The 25,626-nt window shown below is 41.0% G+C and overlaps 1 protein-coding gene across 1 annotated transcript in view; it reads left to right on the top strand.

Annotated features, from left to right (window-relative positions):
• Positions 1–7,241: 7,241 nt before the first annotated feature.
• The window catches only part of VTI1B (vesicle transport through interaction with t-SNAREs 1B), a 35,998-nt gene continuing 17,613 nt past the window's right edge, over positions 7,242–25,626 (top strand). Inside the window, exons 1-4 of the mRNA XM_029598855.1 lie at positions 7,242–7,537; positions 18,751–18,809; positions 19,168–19,359; positions 24,006–24,179. Of these exons, the coding sequence (XP_029454715.1) occupies positions 7,438–7,537; positions 18,751–18,809; positions 19,168–19,359; positions 24,006–24,179 (525 nt within the window). The 5' untranslated portion in view covers positions 7,242–7,437. The remainder of the gene's footprint in view (positions 7,538–18,750; positions 18,810–19,167; positions 19,360–24,005; positions 24,180–25,626) is intronic.

Here is a 25,626-nt window from a genome sequence, read left to right as displayed (position 1 = left end):
AAAGTCTGCCAGGTTCTCTGTATGTGGGGATGGGAAGGAGGGGTGGGGGGGGGGGTAATTGGGTGGGTGTTATTCTTGAAAATGTGTTGAGGTGTTGCTTTTCAGTTTATCTAATGTTGGCTACTGTGTAATCTTCAACAAAAAGAGATTTCACAAAAATTGACACTGACATCTTTTAGTTGTGATTGCTGATTTATTATTATCTAAAAGCAATTGAATTGATTTGTTTGTACAGAGAAGGGCTACCAAAATGATTTGTTTGTACAGAGAAGGGCTACCAAAATGATAAGGGGAATGGAACAACTCCCCTATGAGGAAAGACTAAAGAGGTTAGGACTTTTCAGCTTGGAGAAGAGACGACTGAGGGGGGATATGATAGAGGTGTTTAAAATCATGAGAGGTCTAGAACGGGTAGATGTGAATCGGTTATTTACTCTGTCGGATAGTAGAAAGACTAGGGGACACTCCATGAAGTTAGCATGGGGCACATTTAAAACTAATCGGAGAAAGTTCTTTTTTACTCAACGCACAATTAAACTCTGGAATTTGTTGCTAGAGAATGTGGTTCGTGCAGTTAGTATAGCTGTGTTTAAAAAAGGATTGGATAAGTTCTTGGAGGAGAAGTCCATTACCTGCTATTAAGTTCACTTAGAGAATAGCCACTGCCATTAGCAATGGTTACATGGAATAGACTTAGTTTTTGGGTACTTGCCAGGTTCTTATGGCCTGGATTGGCCACTGTTGGAAACAGGATGCTGGGCTTGATGGACCCTTGGTCTGACCCAGTATGGCATTTTCTTATGTTCTTATGTTCTTATGTCAGGCAAGTCAATTGATACTGTGAGCAAGGGAGGACGTGTTTCCTGAGATTCTGGGTGCCTTCCCTCTGGATCCAATTCCATCTGGATCCTAAAATCTTCCTTTTTGTTCGTATCCACTTCTTGGTGGAAGTTGTGACTCATCCTGCAAATTGTGGATGGTTTGCCACCACGGTATGTCCACCCGACTAACAAAAAGGGAGAAGAAGAGCACAACTGAGGGGAAGATGGCCACCACGAAGGAGCCTGCCTCAACGGTAACATTTAATGCCACTGCTGTTGCTGACCTTACCTCTGCAGTGGTGATGGCCTTAGCGTCCCGATTTGATGACCTATCTGCCAAAATGGCAGAAATTCGAAGCTCCCTATCTGATTCTCATGTGCACTTTGAAACTATAGAGGGCTGTGTTGGCCTAGTAGATGACATGCTGGTGCTCACTGCTAAGGTGGAAAAGTTTGAGAAATTGGTTGGAGCACAAGAAACTAAGATCGAAGACCTCAAGAACTGTCTACGCCTTTCTAACTTGCGTTTTGTGGGATTTGCTGATACCATTCCAGATGGGAAGCTTCAGGAGATTTTGGAACAGTGGCCACCAACAGAACTGGGCCTGGTAGACCTTCCCGATCGACTGCAGATCGAACATGTACACTGCGCGGGCTCATTTTCAGCAGATAAGAAACAGCCCAGACTAGCTCTTGCGAAAATTTTGAATTTTTCTCATATTGCAAGAGTATCAGAAACGTAAGGAGCTTGCCTATGACGGTCTCCACATTCTGATTTTCCAGGACTTTTCCTGCAAGTTTTGGCCAAGCGCTGTGAATTCAGGCCGATCTGTGCGGCTCTTGCACAGCAACAGCAGAGATTTGCCCCGATTTATTCTGCCAAGCTGAAGGTTTGGCTGCTCAAGGGATCCGATGGTATGAGTCTGTGCAGGCAGGAACTTCTGTCATCACTACCTGGGAGAGACAGTGCGCTGATGTTTTTTATTTATTAGATACCATGTTTTCTATGTGTACTGCCCAACTGACTCGACCTGAAGTAGCTGGTCTCAGCTTGTTCTGTCCCTGCTATTGTGCAGTTCAGAATTATATGTATTTTCCTTCTTAGTTGCTGGGGCACCCGGGATCCATATGTGACACACGCGGGAACTGCTGCAGCGAGCTGATGTTCCAGAGACATCAATTCAGCGGCTCATATACGTCTGGGATTGTTATCTTGAACCCTGACAGTTTGCTATGGAGATTCTCCTTTTTTGCATTGTTATAGGATCATAGACAGTGTTGCAGTTGGGACATTTGTACTTTTTTGCAGCTTTACTTGCAATTTTTATTTTTTATAATTTTACAAGGCTAGAAGGGTTTGAACCCCTGATTTCGCTTTAAGGTCATTACAACCCGAGGGTGATCAATATTTTCCTACATTGGGCTTGTACCCTCATGTGTAGTTGCAGTTATCTTTCTTTCCTCTTTTTATTTTTATATATAACTTGCTTTCTTTTAGCTTAGGGGGAGGTGGCTTTTCTCCCTCTTGCTTTCTTTTCTTTTTTGGGGGAAGGCATCCGTGTGCATCAATGTACCTCGTACTCTCTATTGGAAGGGAGTATTCTAATGTTTACCTGGTATTGGAGGGTAGGGATCCACAACAGCCCTCTTCATATGACCCTATATCTCTTTTGAATGTGGATATTAAAATGAATGCAAAATTACTGGCTAATAGATTGGCAGATATAATGCCTTGCTTGATCTCTCGAGGGCACAGGTCCAGTATAAATCTAAGACGTATTCATTTATTGCTGGATCTTTGTAAGCGAGTCTTTTTTTGTGGATCCTGTCTTAGTGGGATTCAAAGTGGAAAAGGCATTCGACAGGGTTTCTTGGGATTTCTTAAAATGTGTCTTAGGGTTATTTGGCTTTACTGGTTTTATAACTCAAGGGATTGAGGTTCTTTACAGTAATCCGATGGCCAAAATTATGGTAAATGGTATTCTTTCAGAGCAGTTCCAATTGACCAGAGGGACCAGACAGGGGGGCCCGTTATCCCCTTTATTGTTTATTTTAATTTTAGAGTCCTGGTTTCGGTGGTGACAGCTGTACTGCAGGAACACATTGTTTATCATGGTGTTCCTTTTCTGACTTCATTTCTATTCGCAGATGATATTTTGTTTATTCCTCAAGCTAAACACTTGCTCCTGATGGTGTTAGATATCTTCAGCGAATATGAATTGTTCTGTGGTCTGAAGTTGAATTTAGACAAATCTAAAGTGTTAGACATTATGGGCCATTTACATGGGAGCTGGGAACCTTTCTCCCTGAAGTGGACAACACCTTACATTAAATATTTAGAGGTTTATCTACATACGGATTCAACTGAGTGGTATCAGGCCAATATTCCTACCATTATTCATGGATTTCACTGTCGCAATCTCAGTTGGATGAATTTCCCACTGTCCTTAATGGGGAGGATAGCATTGCTTAAAATGTTTCTCCTCCCTAAGTTATTATACCCCCTGCAAATGCTGCTAATAGGGATCTTAGGACTTTGATGCAAATTTGTGCTAAATGCGTTTGGAAAGATCGTAAGGCCAAAGTGTTTATAGGAAGGTTGATGGTCCCCAGGCTGGGGGTTTCTTAATATTCACTATTATAACTTGGCATGTTCACTGCGTGCCTTAGGAAATTGGTTATTTGGCAGCTGCTCTTTTGCAGATGTTACTGAGGAAACTTGCTGTGTTCACCTGTACAGTTTAAGTTTTTTACTGCATGCAAGGCCTCAGGATTTTCCTAGTCATCTAGCTAATAGTCTCATCCAGTATATGCAATATAGGTACCTGGCAATCCCTGCGGAAATTGCTATTGCTTTCTTGGAAGTGCATGCCTTGGTTGTCAATTTGTGGGAATCCATGGTTCTCTGCAGGTAAGACAAATACATTTTTTTACATTTATCCTAACGGGGGTGCAGGGGTGAGGTAGGTTTATTGACATTATTGATTACGCGAATAGTATGAGGTTTTCAATATTGTAAAGAAAATCTTAATTTTCGCATACAGGATTTTCAGTATTATTTATTGTCAACTTCATAGCTTTATTTCCAAGAAGATTAAGATTACTTCTCTTACCCAATCTTCGGGTCCCTTCCAGAGACTACTTACTTTATGTAATGGGAGGAAGCAGTCCTTAGCAACTCTGTACAGAGACCTCCACTCTGTTACTATCATACTCTGTCCACTTTAGCTTCGGGGTGGAATTTTGAGCTGGGAGTGGACCTGGACAGGGATGACCTCTTTGATAGCATGGCTATGTTTAATTGTAATATACCTTCGATAATGTTGAGGGAACAACATTTGCAAGTAATTCACAGGCTTATAATATCAGCGTACAGAGCATTCCAAATGAAGTTGAAAGCCTGGGATGTAGGCAGTGCCCTGAGCCTCAAGCTACTTTAAGTCATGGGCTGTGGAATTGTCCACCTATACAGATGTATTTTTTTGGGGGGGGGGGGGAGGGAGAGGAGTCAGGGAATTCTTCCTGGATAAATTGAAACTACAAGTCCCAGTGTAGGCGACAGTGTGTGTTTTGGGAGTGTTGTCTGATGATGTGATCGACTGTGAAGCCGCGATTTTGAAAAAAGAGCTTTGTATTGCGTGGCAGTGTATTTTGGCTAGATGGGTGGTGGGTGATCCTCCCATGCTATCCTTCTGGCACGCTGAGATGTTAGACCTTTTATTAATAGATTAAAAATCTTGGTGCCTGGGAACTGGCGGTAAACAGACCAAGGGCTTTCCCAGCATTTGGAGAGGTTTTATAGCGCAGTTGCCACTGTCTATTAGGGATCAGTTCTCTCTGTCCTGTGGAACTACCCATGTGACAGCTTTTTCTGATCTGGCTTCTACAAGACATGCCCAGATGTGATGGAGCTTTTTCTGAGTTTCCTCCTGGTTTTTCTTGGTTGGCTTTACATCAGTATGGGGGGGAGGGGGGGGGAATAGGGGATCTAAAGTCTTGTTCAGGATATGTTTGAATATTTACTTTTTTTTCATCCTTTAATGGGTCATATATCCTTGTTTATATTATGCTATGATGCAAATGACTCCTGATTTTGTCTGCTTTTTTCTGTATTGTACTAATGTTGGATACTAAAAAGAATAAAGACATCATTTATAAAAAAAATAATAAATTGTCAGGCCGATGCTATATCTTGCACTGAGCCTAGCGTACAGGTTAACGAGCTCTTGGACACACGTTTTGGGTGCACTAGGCTAACACCCAATGCAATAAGATTAGCACATATAAAACGTTCGTCCAAACCAGCATGTAGCTAATAGCGCTCATCACATGTAAATTCATATAGATGAGGCTATTAGCTATTACCCCGATGCAAAAAGCTCACTGTGCGCCCGAAGCACACATTTTAAAATGGGAAACTTAATGCCAGCCCCTACCCTTTCCGAGTCATCTAAAAAAACAAAACCTTCACAAAACCACAAAAATACTGCTTTTCTGTGGTTCCACCTATTTAGTAAATTCATGATACTAAGTAGGAGGACCCACAGGAAGCAGCAAGAAAAAAAAATGTTGCTGGTGGTTAGGTTAGGGAAACGGATGCCCATTAATTGAGCATCTGTTTTCCTAACCTGTGCTGTGAGTGGATTAAGAAAACGGATGCTAATTAATTGAGCGTCCGTTTTCCTAACCAGCACACAGCCACTTCTCCTGGGTGCCCAATGCCATGGATGCGCTAGGGACACACAATTTATCCCTAGCACGTCCTTTTTTGTGCGTCCCCTCATTTAAATAATGCATCGTGTGCCCAGGAGAGATGGCTGGGCATGTGTTAGGAGAGCAGGTGCTCAATCATGAGTGCCCGTTTTATACAAGCTGATATTGCATCAGCCTGTGAATTTGTTTTGTATCTATCCCAGCCTCTTATTCCTACTAAACTGCAGGCAGGATTAGCCCTTGTCCCAGTTACCTGGCAGAGGGGGTAGGATCGTGGGAAAGGGAGTAGGCCTTTTCCCCTGTGTCTTTTTACTCCTCAGGTGAGAGGAGCTACACGTCCATCTTTTTTCTGAAGGTCACCGTGGAGATGCTCTTCATTGCCTGAGGGGGCACCAGGTTTCATTTATTTTTTTTTTGTATATTTTTAAAGATAATTTAATTATGAACATATATGAAAGATGCACTAATGAACAATAGCTACAATTAAAGTTTTGACAATTGGCACTACTAATCACAAGGTACAAACTTGTGCTGATTCAACCTCTTTCTAGATATAATTTGAAATGCTTTTCAATTGAAGGTTAACTAAAGCCCTGGCCCCAGCAAATATAAACTGTAATAATTTATAGTAAACTAAATAATTAATTAACAGCTTATCCAGTGTCTCTCATGTAATGCAAAGTACTTTATCCTAAATCTAAGATTGAAAGAACATAACTAAACATTATAGGACATGGAAATGTGTCAGAAGACACCATGTCCACAAGAGGGAGTTACAAACTAGAGCATGATCACAGCACAAAAACCTCTTTATTTATCATTTGGCAACTCACCTTCAAACTGTCATACCAATACATTTTCCAGAATCTGAATCTGTACGGATATGTGCTACTCACAAATACCTATTTAAGACATTGTTCCAAAAAATCCGCAAGGGAGGTCGCATGCAGAAATTAACTTAATAATCCTTTGCGGCCACTGCATCCCGCAAATGGCCACACTGAAAATGCCTTAAACTGATATCACAGATCATATTGTGACTCATTTACCAGTCAGGAAGGGATATCTGTGGCGGGAGTAGTCTTTTGTCTCCTGAGCGGCAGAGAGGGTGGGAAAAGTGGAGGGAAGAGTGCCTTATTGCGTTGGCATCGTGGTTTGGGGGTTAGCCGTCTTCATGGACTGGGAAAAAGGGTTAGGAGCCATTACTCTGGCAGGGGAGTTTCAGGGTCTCTCCCGCTTGTCCAAGCGAGACCCCAAGGCTGTGGCTGAGTAAGGGTGGGAATGCCGCACTATTTCCGTACATGCCCTGAAAAGGGCATGCACCACTGTCCTGAAAACAAAGTCCCAATTCTACTTTTGGATAGATAAGCATGGCTAGAGAAGGGTTGGGTACGGAGGGCACCGAACAGAGAACTTCTTTATTCTCCCGAATTTATCGATGTGGGTGGTGGACGCTGCATGTCGGTGCTCTGCCCTCCTGCATTCCCCTGGGTTGCCTCCGTCAAGTTTCTCGATTCTGGTTTTGTGAAATATCAGCTTCGCGAGGCTATCAAGAAATTTGCCAGACGGTGCTACTCACATAACAGATTGAAGTCTGCAGTACTACAATTCCCATCATGTATTGCCAGCAAGGTCCTCTAGCCTCTGATTTGAGGTATCTTTAAAAGTGCCTGATTAGTCAATTGGAATCCACGGCTCCTAAATCCCAATGCTGACGTTCAGGATTATCTGGCGCCACTCCGCTGTTGGGGGAGGAGAACATGGGTTTTAGGGAGAGCGCGGACGCTCGCCTAGACGGGCAGGAGCTGTTTGGGAGGCAGGCATCTGTCGAGGCCGTAGACGGGAGGACCCCATAGGGAAGAGGAAGTCCTGGCTAGGACCGGTGCTTGGGAGAAATCGCATCATGTCTTCCGAGCAGTTTGAAAAGTTGCAAGAGCTTTTTCTTGGGCTTTACTCCGAATTGCAGGCTATCCCCGAGCGGGTCCGCGGCTGCCATGGAGCTGGTAAGAGTTGGTGGCTCCGGACTCCTTCCTTTTCCTTAGATCCTGTGAGGTGGAGTAGCCCCATGGATGGAGATCTCTCTCCACAAAGCGGCTACGAATATCCGGGAGCTTGCTGCGCTGCGAATAGCTTGTTAACGGAGCTCTACAGCCTTTGGCGTCTTTCTAGTTGGAAATATTCTCAGCTTCCAGACTCCGTTCTATATTTTCGGGCTCCCCATTCGTTGTCGCTTGTCTTGTTACACATATCATGGGGCTTTTCTCCGGGCTTTCTTGTAACCTCACCCCCACTCCATTTTTTCATCTCATTACAACCCGTGTCACCACTGTTACCGAAGGAAAAGGCTTATGAGATCAGCGTGGAACGGGGGAAGTATTAATTTTTTGGACATGTTAACGGAGATATGAGGACTCTGGTAAGGGTGGATTTTTTTTTTTTTTTATAGAATCCACGCATATCTGCGGAAGCCCGCGAATCTTGGAAAATAGCTATTTGTTCTCAATGGAATCTTTTATTTCATCTCATTACAGATCTCGTGTTATTGTCCACATCTCATTACTGGTCTTGCGTCTCATTGCACCCCCTCCTCCCTTTCACTCCTTTTGTTTCTCACCTCCATTCTTCTACGTTACACCCCTCCGCCCCCGATTTTGAATCATCTTCCAGGTTTGGCATCTAATCCAGATAAGAATGATAAATAGTAATATCTTTCTGCATTGGGATTATCTGGAGAGGTTTGGAGGACACTACTTTTCTGGGATGTAGATTCATAATAGGTAACCTGTTCTTGTTTGTTAAAGGCAAAGATATAGTCGGCATTCATCAGTTTATCTACACTATTTTCTGTAACTTCAGTATAAACATATAGGGAATCATTTTCATATTCCCTGTGGTGCAATGCAGAGCAGACAAGGCTTTTAATAATATAACAAAACACTGAACACGTTGATTAGAAAATGGACTTTCCAGTTAAAAATTGGATGGCTGGCAACCCTGATAAGAGTCAGCTCCACTCAGAGATGCCCATCAATTTTAAGAGGAAAGTCAAGGATTTAGATTATAAAAAAGCATCTCTATTATAGTTCATAAATAGACATAACATATATAATGTGCCTCTGCTGGGACATACCATGAGTCTTCAGTCACAACTACACAAGATTAGATATCTAACCATTTCACTGATCTGAATTAATATTTAAAAATACTCCAGCCTAGTGCATGTTTTTTTTCTTCTGCTGTCCCAATGAGTTAGCTTCATATAATCCAAAAGGTGACTTCATATTACTATAAACCAAAGCATGAATGTGTCATCAAACCTTGGTTGGTATGAAGAATCTTGGGCTCAGCTCGTCTTACTTAGTGGGAAATGTCTCTAACCCCACAGGGGTTATCTGGGGACAGCTCTTGCATTACCTCTTATTGTAGAGGATTTCATTGTTTCAAGTGGGTGCTTGGTTGTTGTCGTCATTTATGTTCTGTAAATTTGAAAGCAGATTTTGAGAAGCCACGTCCCCTCCTCTTGCCTGGAGCTGACAGTCCTGCTGTCCTTCTCTTTGTGAGTGTGATTAGTGGGATAAGTCTTGGAGTGAGGCAGTTAGTGACCCACTGTCTCTGCAGTCAATTTATCATATATTTATATACTATTAATCCCAGGCCTGATCAATATTTCTTTAAAATGTATTAAAAAAAATTAAAGAAATATTGGTCAGGCCTGGGATTAATAGTTTATAAATATATGCTAAATTGACTGCAGAGACACTGGGGGTATATTTATTGTTTCAGAGATTCTGGTTGGATATACCTTGGAGCCCTTCGGTAGAAGCATTACAGCTCTTACAAAATTCAGCAGCCAGGATGGTATGAAAGGCCTCACATCAGGATTATGCAACTTCTTTGCTCCACTGGTTGCCTGTGAGCAGAGGGTTAAATTTAAGATTTTAACCCTAGTGTTTAAATTGGGTGCAAGGAAATGCTCCATCTTTTTGTACCTTATCTTTTTAAGTCCTAGGTTCCTTAGAAAGATTAGATAAAGGCAGAGCATAACTCTCCCAACAAACAGTGTCCATGGCCTTGTATCCTCAAAATGCTAGAAAGTATTACCGAAGAGCCTTGTCTAGTTACAGTATTTTCAAAGTTTTTGAACAGAGTTGTTACTTTTACTACTTTGAATGTAAACTGCAATTTCTTCTAGCATATTTGTACAATAATTTATTAAAAGTGTTTCTTTATAGCTTAAACTGTGACATTATTTGTCTGATAATGCTCCCATTCACACCTGTAGTGAGCCATGAGACCATTTTCTTTATTCAGTCCTAGGGTGATGGTATCCAGTTTCTTAACAAGTTCTAATTCAGCAGGAAAGGAAGGACAGACTGGGATTTGCACCTGCTGATTGTAAGATATCTATTGTTCCTCCACTTCTGCTGAACTCCCCAGCAAATTTCAGATACATTTTCAGCCTCCAGCACACATGCCACAACAACTTTTACATGATAGCAGGACCTTTTTGCTGTCCGTCTAAATGGGATTGTACCTATTCTTGTGGCTGGTGATCAAACTGGCTTTGTTCAGGGAAGACATGGGGTTACTAATGTTTGTAAGTTAATAGAAGCGATCATTTCTGGTGAACAATGTAACCCCAGGGCTCTTGTTATCGGTTTAGATGCGGAAAAAGCATTCGATAATGTTTAGTGGGATTATGTGTTTTGGATTTTAAATCAATATGGGATACCTGATTCTTTTATTCAATGGATCAGGCTGTTCTATACATTTCCAGCGGCACAAATCTTAATGATGAGCTGTGTAACTCTTTTTCTTAATGGGAGCACTCGTCCAGGGTGTCCACTGTTGCTGTTGCTATTTATTCTTACAATAGAGCCACTTGTGCAGAAACTTTGATTGGACAGCTCAATTCAAGGTTTTGTTTTGGGTAAAAGCAAATACATTGTTTCTGTTCTCAGACAATATGCTTTTGTTTTTGCATGAGCCTTTTAATCTTTTTGGGTAAAACTTTGGATATGATCAAACATTTTGGGTTATTTGCAGGTTTAAAAATTAATTTTTCCAAATTGGAAGCACTACCAATAGAGGATAATATTAGATGGGATTGGATTAGAGAATTCCCCTTGTCATATTTTACCGGCACATTGAAATACCTAGGAACCTTAACCATATGTATACACTTAATATAAATAAATGAATAAACTCCCTGGATGAACAATTATGACTTTGGAAAGACTCTCCTATTTCCTTACTGGGGAGGTGTGCTCTGTTTAAGATGTCTTTATTACCTAAGTTACTATTCAAATTGCAATTGCTTCCTATATGGTTAAAATCTAAGGATATTGCTCATTTGCAGTCATCTTTAATACAATTGATTTGGAGGGGAAAGTGGTGAAAATTAATTACAAGACACACTCATGTGCTCAAAAACGTATGGGGTTCTACGCCTTCTTTGTTTTTACAATGTTGCTGGTCAATTGAGGTTTGGTTGGAATGCTATAAACAATGTTTTAAATATGAGGTGCCTAATCTAGTTAATGAACTCCTCTTTCCGTTGAAAGCGATACATGTTCTACATCTATCTGATAGGACTTTGGCTGCCAGGATTTCTAGACATACATTATTAAAACCAGTACTACTTGCATGGAGGTTTATGTGTAAATGGTGATAAACCCTATACGATTGACTTGATAGAACTCGTGGGTAATCCTGCCTTTGTTCCAGGACAGGACAACCCTTTATTTCAAGTATGGTACAGAAAAGGAAACCTTTATTCTTCCGCCCAAGGAGTAGAAATGTCATTGGAACAAATACTACAAAGTTTTAATATTCCTAATGCGTGGTTTTATATGTATTTCCAAATGGTTCAGGCCAAACTTATCTTGGCATCCTACGGAAATTTCCTTTATTAACATTTTTTAAAAAGTGACTAAAAATTCTAATACTTTTGCATTCTGGCATAACTTTAGATTTCGGGGTGAGTCTGGGGTAATATTTTCTACCAAGCTGGGGGAGGCCTTGACGGTAGTCACATATTTTGAACTAGCATGCAAAGTACACATAGATGATAAATTGCAGGAATTACAATTTTAAAGTTTTACATGTGGTGCAAATTGATAAGGTTAGGGCATATAAAATGAAAGTGGTGGATTCTGAACTATGTGATAAGTGAAAAATCCACAGAAGTATGTTTATACATCAGCTTGTTTTTTGCCTTGCTTTGTTTTCTTTCTGGGAGGCTGTGTTGTCATTGATTGGGGAGTATTATCTGCCTAAAACCACCATTTGCTGGATCATTTCTGGTTATGGGTTCAATGCTTCAAAATATAAAATTAAGTATGTTTGTTTGAATTATGGTGTTATTGACTAAAGCTGCTATTTTAACATATTGGATTCAAAATGAGTCCTACTATTGCTGAATGGTTTTATAAAATTGCGGATTGGATGCAGAAGGAATGCTTGGATGCACGCCACCAACAGGAGGATTCCTCCAGAATATGCTCAACTGTGGAAAATGACACACAGAGGGTTGCCTGACAAGATACAGAAAGTGTTAACATCTGGTGGATTTGATAACCTATAATATATTGTGATTTACTGCTATACCATACTATGAAAACAGGGATATTGATGTATTACCAAGTTGTATACAAATGTCAAGAGCTAATGGGAAGGGTGATGATGCATGTGTGGGTAGGATGAGTGGTTGGTTTGTGTGTGTGTGTGCATCAGTGGGATGAATGGGCTGTCCGCTTTCTTGTGGCTTTTTTTTTTGTTTCTAGTTGCTTGGGTTTCTTTTTGTCTTAGTTTATTTAGTTATAATTCATACGGGGGACTACATGGATTGGATGTGCATTATATTTGATATCCTGACCAGTCTCGCCCAGATTTTCTTGCTTCCTCTATTCTTTTCTTTTTGCTGAGACTAGATATTTGATAGGGCAATTTGGTTTATGTACTTACACAATCTTACAGTTTTGTGTACTTGTTTTATGGTATTGCTTTTTTTTTTTTTATGTCCCTTCTAATTCTAAAACAATATCAACAATCAAATGGTACCACAAGTATAATTTAAACACCTCATGTATATGCAAAACCAAATGTATGTAGGCCCCTTACTTTAAGGGTCTGTATTGTGCAACAGACTCTATTATTGTATAGGGTCACCTTGCTTTAATTTAAATTATCCGTTTTTAGTGATTTTTTTCTATTTTCTTTTATCATAAAATCCATTGTCACACAATCTCCGCAAATGTAAGGAGGGGGACACAAATACTCATCTACCATGGAGTAGATGAGTATTTGTGTCCCCCTCCTTACATTTGCGGAGATTGTGTGACAATGGATTTTATGATAAAAGAAAATAGAAAAAAATCACTAAAAACGGATAATTTAAATTAAAGCAAGGTGACCCTATACAATAATAGAGTCTGTTGCACAATACAGACCCTTAAAGTAAGGGGCCTACATACATTTGGTTTTGCATATACATGAGGTGTTTAAATTATACTTGTGGTACCATTTGATTGTTGATATTGTTGTTGAACAGTTCGGTACACTGGAATACAGTGGTGTTGGGTGAATTAGTTGTGATTGATATCGTACCTTCTAATTCATGTATGTAACATATATAAACTGGTTGGGTGACAGGTAACAGAGGGTGGTGGTAAATGGAGTTCGCTCAAAGGAAAGGGACATTACTAGTGGTCTGCCACAAGGATTGGTCCTTGGATCAGTTCTTTTCAGTATTTTCTTAAGATATATTGTGGCAGGATTATCGGAAAAAGTTTGTATTTTTGCAGATGGTTTCAAATCCTGCAGCACAGTAGACACCCAGGGAGGTGTCGACCTTAAGGATGGATGTAGCAAAGCTTGAGGAATGATCTAGAGTTTGGCAGCTAATATTTCATGCTAAAGAAATTGTCATGCATTTGGGCTGCGACACCGCAAGGGAGCTGTACAAGATACGGGATGAAAATCTTCAAAGCCCGATCAAAGAGTGGGATCTGGGGATGATTGTATCTGACGATTTTAAGGTGGCTAAATGGGTGGGTAAGGTGACAGAAAAAGCCAGAAAGATGCTTGGGTACACAAGGAGAAGAATGGTCAGCAGAAAAAAAGAGGTGATATTGCCCCTGTATAAGTCTCTGGTGACAGCTCATTTGGAATATTGTGTACAATTCTGAAGACCACAACTAAAGAAAAATGTAATTGGAATGGAGTCAGTCCAAAAGATGGCTACTAAAATTGGTCGATGGTCTTCATTATAAAACATATCTGGACAGACTTAAAGATCGAAACATGTATATTCCAGAGGAAAGGTGAGATAGGGGAGATATGATTGATACCTCTGAGGTGTTTAAAATGTTTCTATGTAGAGAAGCCAGGCCTCTTTTTTAATGGAAAGAGGCTCTAGAAGGAGAGGTAATGGGATGAGGGTGAAAAGGGGGTAGACTTGGGAGTAATCCTGAGGAGATATTTCTTTCCCGAGAGGGTGGTGGATGCATGAAACAACCTTCCAGTGGAGACAAGGAGGGTAGCTGAATCAGAGCCGTATTTAAGATTTTATTTATTGATTGATTTGAAATTTTTTATATACTGCCTATAAGGACAACCATGCTTGTCACCCATAGGCAGAGTGTGCTGGCATTGCCCTTTGAAGCTGTGCCAACATATGGCCCTAAATCAAGCAAAGATAAGCTTCTCCTTGGTCTGCATATTTGGCATCTTCAAAATTTGGTACCCTAGGCAATTGCCTATGTTGCCTATGCATAAATCCAGACCTGATATGAATTTAAGAAACCCTTGTGCTTATGTCATGCTATCTTTGAGGGACTGAAAGGAATTATTGACCAGATTAGTTGGTGCGGATGGCCAAACTAGGCATAGCGTTCTTTTTCGGCTATCATTTCTATTTCTCTCTATATATAGACAGTACTGAGATTAGCAACAGTAGGTAGGCTGGTTCAGTCAATCTAATAACGTCAGTCAGTACTGAAAATGTAATGAGCTAAAACAAATTTGTGCACATAATTAAAGTTGTATTTTCATTTTTCTGTATTGTTGATGAGTGATGGGGACCCTTAGAACATAAGACTCACTAAGACCACTGCAGGTTTTGCAAAACACAGCTGCAAGATTTTTAACTGGCAAAAGTAAAAGAGAACACATCACGGAAACAATGGCTGAACTACACTGGCTTCCCATTGAACAAAGAATTCAATACAAAACACTGTGCACCATACATAAACTAATACATAACGAAAACGCAGACTGGTTAAATACAGCCCTTCGAGTACACGTCCCTAACAGAAACCTAAGGTCAGCAAACAAAGCACTCCTAACTATTCCATCAGTCAAAACGGCAAGACTAACACAAGTAAGAGAGAGGGCGCTATCATTGGCAGGACCCATACTATGGAACTCCATACCCTTGGATTTAAGATTACAAAGAGACAGCAAAACCTTTAGAAAAAGTTTAAAAACCTGGCTCTTTAAACAAGCTTTTCAAAAAGAGAAGGGAGAATAGAAGCCAGGGATGGGCAAAGCATGAACAATTAAACAACTATACACACTGCAGAATTCACTAAGTGTGTAGTTTAATAGATAGCACATCATCACTAAAGGACAAGTTACAATTATAAAGTTAGTTCTGTAATTAAAACTGAGATAGAGAGACATGGTCATGATTCATCACATTTAACAATGAACATTGATCACAAACTGTTACCAAACCTTATGGCACCTATGTAAACGGACAAATTGTAGTATCATTACTTTTTATGTGCCTTAATGTAAACCATGTGACGGTCCCCACCAAACGACGGTATAGAAAAGATTTCAATAAATAAATAAGATTTGCCATACTGGGTCAGACTAAGGGTCCATCAAGTCCAGTATCCTGTTTCCAATAGTTGACCAATCCAGGACACAAGTACCTGGCAGGATCCCAAGGTAGATAGATTCCAAGCTGCTTATCCCAAGAATAAGCAGTGGATATTTGCAACTCCACTTTAATGGTTTATGGAATTTTTCTCCAGGAACTTGTCCAAACTGTTTTTAAAATGCAGCGACACTAACAGCTTTCACCACATCCTCTGGCAATGAATTCCAGAGATTAATTATGCGTTGAGTAAAGAAATGGATTTTTTTTCTTATTAGTTTTAAATGTATTACCTAGTAAATTCATTGAGTGTCCTCTGGTCTTTGTTCTCTTTGAAAGAGTAAATAACTGATTAACATTTATTCCATTCCACTCATATTTTATATATCTGTATATTTCCCCTCAGCCATCTCTTCTCTAAGCTCAACAATCCTAACCTCTTTACCCTTTCCTCATTGGGAATCATTCCATCCCTTTATTTTGGTAGCCCTTCTCTGTACCTTTTCTTATTCTGCTATGTCTTTTTTTTTTTTTGAGATGTGGTGACCAGAACTGTACACAATACTCAAGATGAGGTTGCACCATGGAGCGATACAGGGGCATTGTGATATTCTCTGTTTTGTACTCCATTCCTTTCCTAATAATCCCTAGCATTCTGTTTGCTTTCTTACCTGCTGCTGCTGCACACTGAGCAGAAGATTTCAACATATTATCAACGACGAGGCCTAGATCCTTTTCCTGAATGGTGACTCCTAATGTGGAACCTTGCAATGTGTAGCTGTAATTTGGGTTACTCTTCCCTAAGTGCATTACTTTGCACCTGTCCACATTAAAGGGTGAATTTTTAAAGGGCCACTTGCGCATTTTCAAAAAGGCCCGGCCACGTGCACAAGTGCTGGGACCTGAAAAAGGGGCAGGGCGTGGTCTGGGCAGGGTGGGAAGGAAGGCTATTAGCCGCTATTCCGGGGAAGTGCATACTGGCAGCCAGCCAGCATACAGAAGTTGCTTCTGCTCTGACGGAGCAGTAAGTTTTAAAAAAAAACCAACCTAACCAGCCCCCCCCCCTTTTTTTTTTTTTTAAGGGTCTGGTGAAGGGGGAAGAGGTAGGAAGCGTAGGGTTAAGGATAGGAAAGCTCCCTCCCAGTCCGCTCCTTAATTGGAGCGGACTGGGAGGGACCTGGGGAAGGCCAGATTGCATCGCCGTGCATAATTTACAAAGATTCATCCCTCCCCCATGTGCACAGCCCCGCACAAGCACGCGGCCAACGGATTTTATAACATGTGCGCACATGTTATAAAATTGGCGTGTCCATTTGAGTGCACTCCTTTTAAAATCTATCCCTAAATTTAATTTGCCATTTGCATGTCCAGTCTCCCAGTTTTGCAGTGTCCTCTTACAATAGGCTCACAATCCTCTTGTGATTTAACAATTTTGAATGATTTTATGTCGTCAGCAAATTTGATCCCCCAAGTTTTACTTGTGAAGGGAAGGCGATCATAACTCTGAAGCATCCTGCAGAACACCATCCTTCTTAGAGGAAAAGGTATTGTTTGGTTTAATAAAAGCTTCATGCTGTGGAAAAGTACTAATCAGTGTTTCTGGGCTGATCATCAGAAATAGGTTCAACAGGGAATTTTTTTTTTCATTGCTGCAGATGCCCAGTGTTTGTTTATCTTCCCCTCTATTACTATTTGAACCAATGGTTCCCCACCATATCCTCCCATACCTCCGAGTCCTGAATAGGAGGTATAGTTTCATGCACTGTTTCCATGTAAATATCTCATGCATGCTTATTGGATATCCTGAATATCTTATGACAAAAAGTAAGTTGTTGGGCAGTCTGAAGAAGATGGACTTCTTGTCTCCCAGTTGTCTTATAATCTAACCATTTTGGTCTTTTATTTTTTGGCTCTTTTTTTTTTTTTTTTTTTAATTTTGCTCTTTTGTCCTTTCCCTTTCTCTTGCCTTCCAAGAATTTGCCCCAAATACTACCTTCCTTCCAACTTTGTCCCCTCCCTCCAGGCACTGTTCACTCTCTTCCCTTTCCTTACTGCTGCTGGCAACTGCAGTGAATCTCTCAGGCATTGGTTATTTGTAAGACTCCTCAGAAACACAAAGATTTTCATCATCAGTCCCAAGTAAAAATGATTTTTTAAATAAAATTAAAAAAAAAAAAAGCAAATATTTTATGAAAACTCAGCCTGCCATTTGCCAGGGCAAGTATACTTTAATTCACTTACAGCCCTTTAGACGAAACTAATGAACCAAAAAAAAAAAAAAACACAAAGATTTTTTCAATAAAAACTTATCTTTATAATGTTCAAGTCCATCGAAGTCAATAAACCCATCCCAGGCCATATGTGATGCCATGCGATGGGATGGGTTTAATCTCCAGAATGTGGCGGGGCCATTTTGGAATGGAAGTTTGTGAAGATATTAGCTTGCATCTAAATAGAGTTGGTAATAAACATTCACCTCACGTTAACACCTCAGATGCAGATTTTCAATCAAAATACAGCCTGTGTTGGATTTGCTTTCATTGGGCATTGTGAATGTTTTATATATATTTTTTTATTTAAAAAAAAAATTTTTTTTGATTTATGAGTTTCATCTGAGAAGCTGTAAGTGAATTTATGCTTGCCCTGGGATATGATATACTGAGTTGCTGCAAAATGTTTTCACTTGCATAAAACTTCCCCCCCCCCCCCCCTTTTTTTTTTTTTTTTTTTTTTAATTATCAATTTTAATTGGGATTGATGATAAATGTTTTTGTGAGGAGTCTTATGAATACCCACAAATACGAATCAGAGTCCTAAAAATATTCTATTAATTCTGTGAATTTACAGTAACTATTGATTTTTTTTTGTTTGTTTGTTTTGTTTGAATTCTCTCTGGTAGTAATTTTTCTGGGTATAGTTTGATTTTTTTATTTCATCGCTAATCTCAAGTGAAATTAAAAGAAGTTTGGCCCATCACTCAGGCCTCAGGATAGTGTTTTACCATTCTCTAAGGGTTAGGCAGTCAACTTAGATTGCTTTGCCCCAAGCAGCTGGAACAAGGGGGAGAGAGGGGGAGAGAGGATCAGGTGAAAGTTCTCTGTTAACCTGCTCTTTTTGGGCTAGCAGGGCGTTATTACTTCTGGCATTGAAAGTCTTGTGTCTTAAGCCATAGGAAGTCAGGGCAGCCTTGGCTGAGTAGATGGCAGGAGAGGGAGGCAAGAAACTGGAAAGTAGAAAACCTTTAGAAGGTTCGTACGTTGGCTCCAAAGGGAAGTTCATTATAGATTATATTTTCCCTGTACTTTTAACACTGGCCATTTTCTTTTCTAGAGGAAAAAAAGAAGCTCATACGAGAATTTGATGAGAAGCAGCAAGAAGCCAATGAGATGGTAAGAAAAGCAGGAAGATGGGTTTCTGTTTTTACCTGATGTAAACAATTTAGCAAATAATTTTTTGGCGCAAGGAAATGTTTTACTTTAATTTATATAGTAGGTGCTTATGTTTCCCCTTTCTCTGAATTTGTGGATTCAAATTTGTGCAGCTTTGCACAAAAAAAACCAACAAAGGGCCAGCTGATCTTTCCCATTTTGTGTATCTGGTAAGGATGTTTGTACATCTGGCCCAGGGATATTCATTTTACTTGCCTATCATTTTTCTCTACCTGAACTAGTTTTAGAGGGACCTTTTGTGGCTTTCAGCTGTAGAATCCCACACCTTTTATGCTCAGATATGTTCTTTCTCCCTCAGATAGTGGAGATGGAAGAAGAGCTGAAGTATGCACCAGTGTCCTTTCGCAATCAGATGATGAGCAAACTCCGATCTTACAAGAAAGACCTTGGAAAGCTGCAGCGAGATGCAAGAAGCACAGACTTGGGAATTGGACCAGCATCCCGGGGTGACATCCGATATGGGATTTATAGCACAGAAAATGAGCAGAGTGTGAGGACTTAGCAGATTCTTATTTGCACATTCCATAATATTTTGGGATTTCTGTAGCAAAAATGTTTAATGCAGCCCTGTGTTGTAATGATGTGCAATATTCTCCTTAAGCTTCAGAGTGCTCTCCTAGACTTTCATCTCTGGAGGCTTGGATTTGAATCTGGTTGCAGAGCATTGGTTTCCGTTTAGTCTGTAGTGAGCATGTGCGCACACTGCAGAATTGGTGCTCACTGTGACATGGCTGACAATGAAGAGGTCAGGACGAAAATATCTAAAAGAACAAGGACTTAGTGTGGAAGGGAAATTGCACAGGATTGTCTGCACTTCTGTTGAGCAACCCAAGGTATCAGTAGCATGTTTTCATGAGCACTGACATTCCTTAAAATGAAAAAACCCCAAAACACTCCTAACCATCCAACAGCCAATGGCATTGCTTTAGTCAGATGCCATCAGTCACAATATCGCTGTTGAATGGGTGAGAAAAAGCGGCATGGGATAAACACTGTGGATCCATAAAGGCTAGAGGATGGGAATGAAGAGTAGAGCCATGGGAGTGGCTTGCTGAAATGTTAACTACTACCTGGTGATTACTACCCTTACTCAAAAAAAATCCCTTGCACGGTTAATGCAATCCCACCATTGCTCTCTGCTTCAACGGCAAAGGGAAATGTGGAAAAGAGGATTTGCATTCAGATAACAACCAAAAAGGACTGAACACAATCTGGGTGAACAAATAAACATGGGGGTAGCTTGCTTATTACGGCGGTTACTACCTTAAACCAATTAAGCCTGATACATCACTTTGAAAGCATATACAGTGTTGCTATCTGCTTCAATGGTAGGGGGAAGTGAGGAAAACAGGATTTACATTCAGACATCATCCAACAAGGCATCGATATGTGCAATCTGGGTAAACAAGCATCGGGGTAACTTGCTTGATGCGGCGGTTACAACCCTTAACCATAAGCCTTACGCTCACCTTTGATGCAACTCAATGAGTATCTGTGGGCTTCCCTGTTGAGGCAAGAGATAGGTGGCTGCCTATCTTTTTCTTTCTTTTTTTTTTTTTTTAAATCATAGGAGGATCCAGGTTACTTCGGATCAATGGGCCCTTGAAGTGATTTGGGAGGTATGCTGTAGAATTTCTTTGCATTCCTCCAAATGCCTTTGATATCTTCATGTGACTCCACTCCAGAGACGGCAGAAGCAGTGTAAGCTACATTGCAGTAATAGAATCCGGGCCGGTATAACATTTATTTTGTCATGCCTAAGAAGGAAGGGTCCTTTCAACCCATACTGGATCTTAGGGACATCAATCGTCCTTTGCAAATCACTCATTTCAGGATGGAAAAGGTGCGATCTGCCCTAATGGCGTACAAACAGGGGAATACCTCTCGACTCTGGAGCTGATGGAGACATATCTGCATATTCCCATTCACCAGGAACATCAATGGTTCAGTTTACAGTTCTGAATTGCCCTCACCAGTTACAGGCCTTGCCTTTTGGTTTAGCCACTATGCCCAGGACCTTTTCAAAGGTCATGGTGATGGTAGCAGTGGCCTTGCGCAAAGACAGGCATGGTAGAGGATCTTCTCATTTCTCGCAAGGTAGTTTCGTTGCTTCAGGAGCTAGGCTGGGTAATGAATCTGGCCAGAGCAGTTTGTAGCTGACTCCAACTCTGGAGTATCTCTGCATTCGCTTCAACACAAAGCAAGGGAGAGTATTTTGGCCAGAGTCTTGAATTCAAACATTAATGGCTTGAGTTCACACCCTGATGAACCCTATTTGCCTGACCATGTGGGTTTATCTACAGGTCTTAGGGTTGACGGCTGCCACATTAGAAATAGTCCCCTGGGTAAGGGCATACGTTGAATCTGCAGTTAAAGATCTATGCAGTGAGGCTGCTGCTACCATTAGAGGTGAAGTCTCAGTGCGCTGGTGGTTACAGGCGTTTCATCTCAGGAAGGGAGTTTCCCTGGAGATGCTGGATTCATTGATACTCATGACAGATGCGAGCCTGCTGGGTTGAGTGGCTCACTGTCAGGAGTTGTTGGTGCAAAGTCACTGGAATGTAGAAGAGAGACAGTGGAAGATCAGCAGATTGGAAGCAAAGGCGGTTCACCAAGCATTTAGAGGCTCAGGTGGTCTGGCTATTGTAAGGCACAGTCAAGGCATTGTCTGATATCAGTCATCTGAGTGGAGCCAAGAATCAACAAGTGTTGGAGGAAATAGATGTGCTCATGGTGTCAGCAGAACAACATCTAGGCATCTCCGCCTCTCCCGTTGCCAGAAAGGATAATATCAGAGCCAGCTTCCTCGGCAGGAGAAACTTTGACCCAGAAGAATGAGAGCTGGCAGATGAGGCTTTCAGCTCCTTATGGACTGCTGGGGCCTACTGGCCCTAGATCTGTTGGCAACCTTCAACAATGCAAAAGTTCCATGCTTTTTCAGTCGCAGGCGGGATACAAAAGCACTGAGCACCGATGCCATCATTCAGGAGTTGGCTACATGGCGCTCTGTTGTATACGTTTCCCTCCTGGCCTCTGGTAGGTAGGATTGTCCAGAAGATTGCAAGTCAAACCAATACCATCCTTTTAGTGGCTCTCGGAGGCCATGGTATGCCGATTTCCAGAGATGGCTGGGGTTCCCTCAGACTACCATCTTGGAGGGATCTATTGTGGCAGGGACCTATTCTTCACGAGGATCCGGGTCCATTTTGTCTTGCGGTTTGGCTTTTGAAAGGATTAGGTTGTTGAAGCGTGGTTATTTACCTGCTGTGATTTCCACCATCCTTCGGGCCAGGAAATTTTCTACTCCCATAGCCTATGTTAGGGTTTGGAGAGTTGCGAGGCTCTCAACCTCTTAAGATGGATATTCCTTTAATTTTGAAATTCTTACAGGATAGCTTGCATAAGTGCTTGACCCTTAACATCTTCATTGCATCCTGGAATTCTTGGCAGGTCTGACCTTTCGGTCACTGCACACTCTTTCCTTGTGGCTACTTTGAAGACTTTTTTTTTTTTCTTGTAAATGTCGGGTTTCTGAGCTGCAGGCTCCTCCTTGCCATGAGCTTTTTCTGCTTATGCCTCCAGGCTGTGCCCTCTCTTTTGGCAAAAGTGGTTTTGGAATTTCATTTGAATCTGTCCATTTCCTTGCCCACCTTGGACAGAGATGAGTATCGTATCGTCATTTGCGTTTCTTGGATGTCAAACTACCTTTGCTGTGTTACTTTGAAATGACTAAAACTGTCTGGAATTTAGATTGCCTGTTTCTGCTCCATGGTGGTGGTGAACAAAGAGCCACGGCGACCCGGGTAACGTTAGCCCGTTGGATTAAAGAAGTCATGGCTGCCTATGTGGCGGCTGAGGTTGCTCTACAGAAACACATTTGACTGCATTCCATGGAGGCTCAGGCGGTATCGTGGGTGGAATTTAGTTTGGTGTCGCCTGCTGAGTGGTGACATGTTTATCTTTGCGCAGTTTTCCAAACATTACTGCTTTGTTTGGGCTACGGAGGATACTGCGTTCACGCATGCGGTATTGACTGGACCGCTGGCAGCCTCCCACCTTGTTCAGGATTAGCTTTGGTACATCCCGCTGGTGGGATTGACCTTCCAGAATGCAGAACAAGGAGAAATTACTACTTACCTGATGATTTCCTTTCCTCTAATGAGGATAGGTCAATCCCAGACCTATCCTAGGCTGCCAATGTTTCAATTATGGTTAGCCTTTTCAGGGCAAACATTGCAGTGTGTGCTTCTTGCTCTTCGTTGAAGACTAAGTGGCTTTTCTAATTCCTTAGATAAGTGCATACGTTGCTTCTTTTGTCTAAACTCGGTGTTTACATTGGGTTGGAAGCATGAGTGATTGGTTGTTAATGATTATGTTTAATCAGATTTTTCCACATTTGGCTTTTCCAGAGAATACTGGCAGGCTGATGAAGGGACTATATATTTGTGCCATCAGCTTTTGGTCTGTCTCCACCTACTGGCAGAGATGCATAACCCACTGGGGAGATTTACCTGCCCTCATTAGAGGAAAGGAAATTATCAAGTAAGGAGTCATTTCTCCTTGTTGTCTCTGTTTTGTTTAATCTTTCCTCCTTGCTTTCCCCATCCTGGTCTGCCTCTGTTATTAGTAAACCAAAAAGGCCCTCCGTGTTCTTGAACTTATTGAAGGGAAATGATCACTAATGTTTCACAAAATCTCTGAATCATCATTCAGCATTATTGTAAATATTAAAAACTTTGTAGAACCATCACTCATACGGTCTTAATAATTGTTTCTTTAGGCTGGGAACAAGATCCGGGTTCATTTGCTGTATTTTTTTTTTTTTTTTTAAATCCTATGCAGTCTCCCCTCTCATATGATCCTTTGCGGTCTCCCCTCTTCTACTCTCCCTCCTTTCTCTTCCCCCATCTTTTGACTATAGATATTCTAATAGTCACAAAGCAGATTTATATTTTATTTAAAGAAAATTAATAATCCTTTTATTTGAGGAGAAGAATTAGCAATCCTGAAAGTGATGAAAAGTTATGTGCAGCTAGTCCAGCTAGGTTATGCTCTTGGGGAAATTGGTGACCTCCAGAGGTTACGACCGCCACTCGCATTCCTTGTGAATTGATGAAAATTTGTGTTTGTTTGTAGACTAATTTGCAGTCAAAGAGGGCATTGCTTCTGCATGGCACAGAGAGCCTGAACCGAGCAACGCAGAGTATTGATCGCTCCCAGAGGGTTGCTGCTGAAACAGACCAGATTGGCACAGATATCATTGAGGAGCTTGGCCAGCAGCGTGAGCAGCTAGAGCGCACCAAAGGCCGCGTGAGTATTGACTATAGCAGGAGTCTGTGCTATCCATGATTCCCGTATCCCTAATCCTGCAAGGCAGTAATGTAGCAAGCTAGCTACAATACAGGATATTTTCCTTATCTGGGAGTGATACTACTAGTGATAGATACAGCAGCATGGAGGTAAGAACAGCCAAGTCTGCACACTTGAGTAACTGGTTATTCATTATACTAAAATGTCTTTGATTAATAAGTCTGACTATATCTATCTCCAATTTCTTTTACGTTTCTGCAATCTTTTGTGGCTTGTATAGCAGAATTTCTATAGCAATAGGAGTAGTATGTGCAATGCTATGTAAATAGGCTGAGGGGGGATATGATAGAGGTGTTTAAAATCATGAGAGGTCTAGAACGGGTAGATGTGAATCGGTTTTTTACTCTTTCGGATAATAGAAAGACTAGGGGGCACTCCATGAAGTTAGCATGTGGCACATTTAAAACTAATCGGAGAAAGTTCTTTTTCACTCAACGCACAATTAAACTCTGGAATTTGTTGCCAGAAGATGTGGTTAGTGCAGTTAGTATAGCTGTGTTTAAAAAAGGATTGGATAAGTTCTTGGAGGAGAAGTCCATTACCTGCTATTAATTAAGTTGACTTAGATAATAACCGTTGCTAGTAATAGCGGTGGTTAACATGGAATAGACTTAGTTTTTGGGTACTTTCCAGGTTCTTATGGACTGGATTGGCCACTGTTGGAAACAGGATGCTGGGCTTGATGGACCCTTGGTCTGACCCAGTATGGCATGTTCTTATGTTCTCTTCCCTTCATGCTAGAGCAGAGGCTTGAGTGAAAGACTGGGGATAGTTTGCTGGTTCCTAACCTGTTAAATACATTCCTGATTTTAGTGGTATAAAAGCCATTGTTTTGACACAAGGGAGATCCAAGTGGCAAACTAGAAAAGGGAATGGAAATTGGTTACAGTAACGCCACTTCATGAACCTGCTTTTAATCTTACATATAAGTATTTAGAGGGCTTTTTGTAATGAGGCATTTTACAGAAGTCTGATGTTAAGCCACCATCATTGTTTTTTATCATCATGCTTTTCCACCATAAGAGTTCAAAGCGTGTTACAGGGAGATTGCACAAGAAATGCATCAATCCAACTGCGAGTTACATATAATAAGCAATTCAGTAGCATATAAATTTAGCAAAACTCTAGTGGGACAAAAACAGGGGACTAGAAGACCTCCAGAGGATGACAGATTTGCCAGTTTTCATGCAGGGTGCCAAGCATTGAAGCCCAGGATCAGATGTATTTATAGGTCAAAAGCTTTAGTGTAATGGAAGAAACCATATAGGACGTTGCTTTTCTCTACTAAAATTGTCTGTCTTGTCTCCAAATCATATCAAATGATTGATCAGAATAAAGCCAGACTTATTTTTTTTTTTATTCTGAAATATTTTGAAAGTGTAAACTC

This window comes from Rhinatrema bivittatum, chromosome 4, assembly GCF_901001135.1.
Source record: "Rhinatrema bivittatum chromosome 4, aRhiBiv1.1, whole genome shotgun sequence".
Taxonomy (NCBI): domain Eukaryota; kingdom Metazoa; phylum Chordata; class Amphibia; order Gymnophiona; family Rhinatrematidae; genus Rhinatrema; species Rhinatrema bivittatum.
This window is presented reverse-complemented; position numbering and strand designations above follow the sequence as displayed.